This window comes from Carex rostrata, chromosome 3 (assembly GCF_964058835.1).
Source record: "Carex rostrata chromosome 3, lpCarRost1.2, whole genome shotgun sequence".
Classification (NCBI taxonomy): domain Eukaryota; kingdom Viridiplantae; phylum Streptophyta; class Magnoliopsida; order Poales; family Cyperaceae; genus Carex; species Carex rostrata.
The window spans coordinates 9,683,923-9,690,952 of NC_135920.1; the positions used below are offsets into that span (position 1 = coordinate 9,683,923).

General features: G+C 33.2%; 1 protein-coding gene across 1 annotated transcript; it reads left to right on the forward strand.

The window, feature by feature from the left end:
• The first annotated feature begins 4,298 nt into the window (after positions 1–4,298).
• On the forward strand, positions 4,299–5,972 carry LOC144551361 (Ribosomal L5P family protein). Its single transcript, XM_078299310.1, has 3 exons — positions 4,299–4,650; positions 4,876–5,076; positions 5,526–5,972. Exons 1-3 carry the CDS (start codon positions 4,360–4,362, stop codon positions 5,868–5,870), a joined length of 837 nt encoding a protein of 278 aa, XP_078155436.1. The 5' UTR covers positions 4,299–4,359; the 3' UTR covers positions 5,871–5,972.
• The last annotated feature ends 1,058 nt before the right edge of the window (positions 5,973–7,030 follow it).

Consider the following 7,030-nt stretch of genomic DNA (forward strand, 5'->3'; position numbering starts at 1 on the left):
TTTGGAGGAACACAAATATATATTGATGTTGCATATATTATTCCAAGTCTCAAAGAAATTTATTAAAATTTAAGAATATCCGCTGAAATGGATATTATGCTGAGACAAATAATGTTGAATATATGCTTATTGAAAACAAATTACATATGTTTTCCTCCGACTTGTACTGCTCATATATTAGTACAATTGAAGTACATGTTATTGTGAACCAGCAGTTTACAGATAAGAATATACTTATAGTTTGGCATGACCGGTTGGGCCATTCCGGATCAATAATGATGCGAAAAAATAGAGACTTAATGTGAACACTCATCAAAGAACCAGGAGATTATTTAATATGATGAATTTTTTTTTTCACACATGATCTCCAAAAGAATAATGTTATTAATGTTCAGCAAATCTGTTCAAGTGAAAAATCCAGCAGATTTATTCACTAAGGCACTCCCTACTACAATATTCAAAAAGCTACTTCGTAATATTGGAGTTCGCTGAATTAAAGATCTTGACTGATGTTGTCATGAGGAGGAGTTAATATGCACTATATTTTTCTTAACCATTGTTTTTTTCCGGGTTTTCCTGGTAAGGCTGTAGTTGCGTATTTAGAATAATATTGTACTCTTTTTCCTTCACTAGGTTTTTATCCCATAGGGTTTTTCCTAGTAAGGTTTTAATGAGGCATATTCTTATGTAATGGACATCCAAGGGGGAGTGTTATGAATAAAATATTAATGTGGATGTCCATAACTCCCAACATCCATTCTCCACTATCCTCACTACTATTGGAATTCATATCCCACTACTATTGGAATTAATTTTCTCATTTATTCTTGTAATTAATTTAGATAATTTTTCATTCACAATTTGTGACCTATAAATAGAGCCTTTGTAATCTTGTATTGTACACACATGAGAAATATATGAATAAAGAGATTGACATCTTTTCATCTCTATTTTGCTTATTCTTCTTTATGCCTGTTCATATTTATTTTATAACATATTTAAATTATGTTACATGAATACATCTTCAACAAAATTAGCTGTTAATAATAATTATTAACAGTAGGAAAACAGAAGTCCGACAAATAGGAGTGCGAATAGGAACATAGAAGGCGAAAAGTGCAATGCTTGCTGGCTCTTTCGATGACTAGGTCAAAGATCAAATAATAATATTTTTTATAAAAGAATATGTAAATTATGTTACTTGAGTAATCATCATGACTACATCTTCAACCAAATTAAGGACGGAAAGTATGAAAGAATTCCGAGCTTTTATTGCCAAACACGATACGTTGATAAGGATAGTCTGGTGCTAATCCCGGCTGTCATCCTAAATTCCTTATAGGTCAAGTTTGAGTGGTTAATTAGGTAAGCTGATAGATACAGAATTGAGCAGAGAAGGGACTTGTGTTTTGTTGCCAAACATGATCCGTCGACAAAGTATATACATAGACACATAGTATGTCTGTCATCCTCAATTCCTTATTGGTCAATTAGGTATATACTCTGATAGATATAGATAGACTTCAGCAGATAATAACTTCACTTCTTCTTTTATATATATATATATATATTCAAGTCCAAAACGCGTCCAGGTGGGTCTGCTCGATGGGCCAGTAGTCAGTAGACAGTGTTAAATTGATGTTTTTCCTCCCGAGTCAAGTCTACGTCCCGTATGCATTGTGCCCCCCTGCAATGAATCGAAACAATCGGTGGATTAGTTCTTTTTTTATACACTATCTTTGAAAGGCACATGTGGTGCAATTTCCCAAGGATAACAAGTTGGTAAGCTCACAAGCGGAAGCGGTCAACAGCTGTCATGTTGCAATTTTGAATTTTCAAATGGCATACGGATATTTAAAATTTGACCGATATCCAGAAGCGATTTTAACTGTAGATCTTTATTGAGATTCGCACATAATCTTTTTTATTGAGATTCGTGCAAACGGATTGGATACTGATCGAATAGTGCTAAAAGGCCATATCTATATTTGCTTTTATTTTTCAAATTATTCGAATCGGATATTTAACGGTTATAGATACAGATCAGATATTAAACGAAAATAGATCAGATACATATAAATATATACATAACTTTTTTCATAATACTTATTAGGGGGAATTACATATATACCACTCAAAAACATTGAAATTACATATTTACCACCCTAAATTCTATAATTACATATATACCACTCAAAAACATTGAAATTACATATTTACCACTCTAAATTCTATAATTACACATTTACCATTCTAAATTCAAAGAACTCACATATTTATCCAACTAATCCAAAACTGAGACTAATTATATTTAATATTATATAAAATATAATTAACGACTTAATTATTTTCCTTCTTCTTTCCCCTTTAGCGTATGACTTTCCCGCTTTTTTTTTACTGCCAAAATTGTGACTCTATCTTCCTGCACACTAAAAACTCCATCTCTCCCATTCTCAAAAAAAAAGAAAAAAGAAATGAGATATGTACCAGTATGGTGGGAATCATAGTAATTGAATAATTATTTAATAGAATCAATACAAGATAATTTTCAAATATGGAGGCTGCTAAGAATACATTTTATCTTGCATGCATGTGCTTAGACGAGTGTATCAGATGAAAATAGAACCTAAAAGCTATACTCGTATTTACCTGGTTTTCTTGATTAATTATAGTTTTTAGAATATTAAACATAATTAATCTGAGTTTTGAATATATTTGATATATGTTAAAATTATATTGGATAAATATGTGAGTTCTTTGAATTTAGAATGGTAAATATATAATTATAGAATTTAGAGTGGTAAATATGTAATTTCAATGTTTTTGAGTGGTATATATGTAATTATAGAATTTAGGGTGGTAAATATGTAATTTCAATGTTTTTGAGTGGTATATATGTAATTCCCCCTACTTATTAAATTATATAATGATAATTAAAATTTTATATTATATTTGTATCTGTATTTATCTGTAGTGTATCTGCACCGATATCTATATTCAAATTTTGAATACCATCGGATAATATCCGATCTGTTTGCACCCCTATAAGGGGTAGCGGACAAAAGATGTTGATATTGATGCAAAATTTCTTCTTACCACCCGCGATAAGTGAATTTATTGTAGGTAGAATTTGTAATTCTTTTATATGTTTTATTTGATAGAAACAATCCAGCCACTTAATAGTTGTTGGACTGGTTTCTCGATTTTATAAATAATGTGTTATTTTGAACAGGACGGAATTAGATAATTAAAATTTGTAAATAAGTTGGAATTTTATTTTATAAATATTTATAAACATTATAATGACTTATGAAGTTATTAAAATTAAATTCATATAGGTGGCTTAACTACCTTTAATTAGCTTTTAGATTCGTTATTTATTTTGAGTGAAAATAGTCGTCGGATGTATATAACAAAGTTCAAAATAACATTATAGATTAATTAATTGGTCTAGTGACCGATTAAACATTGAATGAGAGGTGCACAATATAACAATTATTATTACTGTTATTGTTATTATTAATATTACAGAAAAATATTTAATGTCTATTATTATTGGTATATAACGTGTCAACATTTTGTTTCATGCGGAAATTAACCAATATAATCTATTAGATATATTTTAAATCATCTTAATTACACGTTTATAAAAATTGTGAGGTTTTGGCTTCATTTTAATAGCCATAAAGAGAGTTGAATCCTCAAATTTTGATTCTTTGCCTCGTGATGCATTTATGCATATCGAAATAAAATTGAGTATATTTTTTTGTACGAGTATAGCATGATATATACAGATTATTCAATCAGTCATTTTTGTTATTTAGGAGTTTAAAGAATTGTTTTTTGTTATATGATTTATAGGCAATGATGTGATACCAATCATCATGGATATGTGCCCTTCGGATCGTTTTAGAAAGCATAATTCGAATTCGACGAACTATTGGTACAGCAAATTTCACAACATACAATTTTCGAATTTCCACTATCTAATTCGAACTAACTAACAAAATTTTATGTGCTCATATATGATAATGTTTTGAGCTTATTCTTTTAATTCATGTCAACCTTTGAAAAAGAGAGCCAGAGTGAGCCAGTGGCCCAGTGCACATATATCTCGTTTTCTCGTAACAACCACGTTCCGGGCTTTTTGGAAGAATCACCCCAACGGCCCGACCCATCCATTCCACCCAAAATTTTACTAAATAAATGCGAAGCCCGCATTTATTTAATTACACTATTCATGGCCCAAATACACACCCTCCCCTCTCTCTCTCATGGCGCCTTTATCTCATCATCTTATCTAGAAGAGAATACAGATTAATTGATATCTTGCTTCACCTCCGTTCCCGTGGTACAGCCATGGCGACAACCGCTCCGCCAATCAACTCAATACACACGCTGCATTCGCACCTTCCAAACTCTTCTTTGCGCTGTCAAATACCTCGGCTTCTCCTGAGCAGTAGGCTTCGGTCAACAGCCGTACGAGCCTCTGTCTCCACGGCGCCGCTTCCGACTCTGACAAAGTCACCGAATGGCATCGTTCTCATCGACCCCGCAGAGAAGGAGAAGGTTCACCGTCTCAAGCTGCATTACCACGAGAAAGTCATTCCCCTTCTCAAGGAACAGTTCGGATACACCAACATTCACCAGGTGTTTGCTCTTTTGCTTACCAATAATTAATGCTCTTTGTCTTTCAATTTCCCTTGCTAATTCGCGAGATACCAAGTGTCCAGGACTTGAATTGCTAATAAAGTAAACTGTGGGAAAAATTAAGAATTTTGCAAAGGATAATTTGGACTAGAATCAAGTGTATGGGGGCTTGTGTAGGCTTGTTGACCTTACCATTTTTATAATTTTATAATTTGTTGATTAAAGGTACCAAAGTTGGAGAAGATTGTTGTCAACAGTGGGATTGGTGATGCACAACAGAACTCAAAGGGGTTCGAGGTGGCAATGAAGAATATGACCACAATCATTGCCCAGAGGCCGGTGAAAACAGTTGCTAGAGAATCGATTGCTAGCTTCAAAGTAAGGGAGGGGAACACTCTTGGACTTATGGCGACCCTTCGTGGCAAGGTACATATTTCTCTACTTGCATGCATGATATTTGTATGTATGTCATTATGCTGCAATTACAATAAAATCGACTTCATCTTATTACCTTTTGTTGCTGAAGGAAACTCAAGGCACTCATATTGGGAGGAAAAAAAAATAGGGAATAGAAATATCTATATATGTTATTTTTACTGATATGAAAACAAAAGGAAAAACAGTTACAGAAGTGGCAATCAATAACTGTATACCAGCACCATACCCCATTGCCAAAACATTATTAGGAGCTGCCACCAGAATTTTTATTTAGTCCTACATTTCTTGTTAGAGTTAAATTTTAGTACAAACAGTCCACTGCCTTTTTTTTTTTTTTTACCCAGAATATTAGTAGGTCTTTCTTAACACTTCCTGTCATTTATTTTTTCCTTCCATTATTAACAGTTCATGTCCTGTCCTTTGATGCATAAATGCAGTACATGTACTCCTTCCTCGATCGGCTGATAAACCTCACTCTGCCACGTACTACAGATTTCCAAGGCTTAAATCCAAGAAGCTTTGATGGGACTGGGAACTACTCCTTGGGTCTGACTGACCAGGGTGCATTTCCTGAGCTGGAGAACCTGGGTAAGCAGCATGGAATGGAAGTGACTATTAAGACCACGTCAAGAAATGATGAGGAGGCAAAGGCGCTGCTCTCTCTGATGGGGATGCCATTCAGAGAGAAGAAGGAGGATGAGGTAGTGCGCAAGAAGAAGAGGTACAAGAAGCATCACTTTGCTTCAAAGCCATCTAGGCCGATTAAAAAGAAGAAGAAGTGACAGGGTTAAAATTGGGTGCTTTGTATTTTTCTCCTGTGTGTTTTGCTATTTTTCTTATGAACTATTCCTTATGAGCTATATAATAAACTCTGTTGGGAGTTCTTCTGCTTGTGTTTTGGTATCTAGAATTACTGATCCAGTTTTCAGCTGAAGAATAATAATACTTAACTTGTGCTACCAAAATTATTATTATTTTTTTTTTAAACTTGACTGATGCAGTCAAGGGAATGCTACCAAAATTATTAAAACTAGATTGTAACCAATAATAGGGCGAATAATTGGGTGGGTTAGTTTCATTAAAAAAAGAAGAAGGGATAGGCCTGTTTGGATATCCAGTTTCCATTGAAAATTAGTGGGATTTGAGGTCAATTAGGATTTAATTTGTTGGAACTTGAGTACTAAAAACTCAAAATTATAAACTAAAATCTTTGTCTGTAATATTTTGTAATATTGAGGACTAAACCGAATATATCCATATCAAATTAAATTGAAAATTAGAGAGGCGCCTGGGCACTCTGTTCTCTCTTTGCATTAAATCATTCCATTTATTTTCTAATTAATGACTTTAATTAATTCCATAAAAAACCCTTTTATTATTTGAAAACGGTACCACTCTTTTGGATAGGAAATAAGTCAAAAAGATGAGTTTGTTTTCTAATTCAATTCTCATTAGCATTTCTTTTAATTACATGCTTTCTCTCTATAAAACTGACTAACTCAGTTTATTTTGGACTGGTCGATTTTCACTATCTAATCGGATCTCCTATCTCTCTTTTGTATCCGAGAATAGGAAAAGGAAATGTATCTATTTCTTGCTCTTCCACATAACTTTTCATTTTTTCTCAATTATCAAATTCTGATCTATGCTAGATATTGTGGAGTTATCGTCAGTTGCTTTCATGGCGTGCCTAAGGAGCAACAACTCCGGATTATCTTGGTTGTGGTTCCATCTTGCACGATAAGACGGAATACGCTTAAGAAAAGTGCTTCGCACGATCCAGGTAACTCTATTTCAATTTGATTGTTTTAATTAATTTCTAACTATCCGAATATTCTGAAAATTTATACCAATAATCTTAAGCGTATTTCCGGATTCGGATAGTGATTAAAGTAAATTTGAAACTTTGAAATTGGATGTGTAGATTTCTAAGTACTCTGCA

Bases quoted from the DNA above. Each gene is read 5' to 3' on its own strand.
- LOC144551361 (XM_078299310.1), top strand. From the start codon at position 4,360: ATGGCGACAACCGCTCCGCCAATCAACTCAATACACACGCTGCATTCG. The intron at 4,651-4,875 runs GTGTTTGCTCTT...TGTTGATTAAAG, and splicing joins GATACACCAACATTCACCAG to GTACCAAAGTTGGAGAAGAT. The intron at 5,077-5,525 runs GTACATATTTCT...GCATAAATGCAG, and splicing joins TGGCGACCCTTCGTGGCAAG to TACATGTACTCCTTCCTCGA.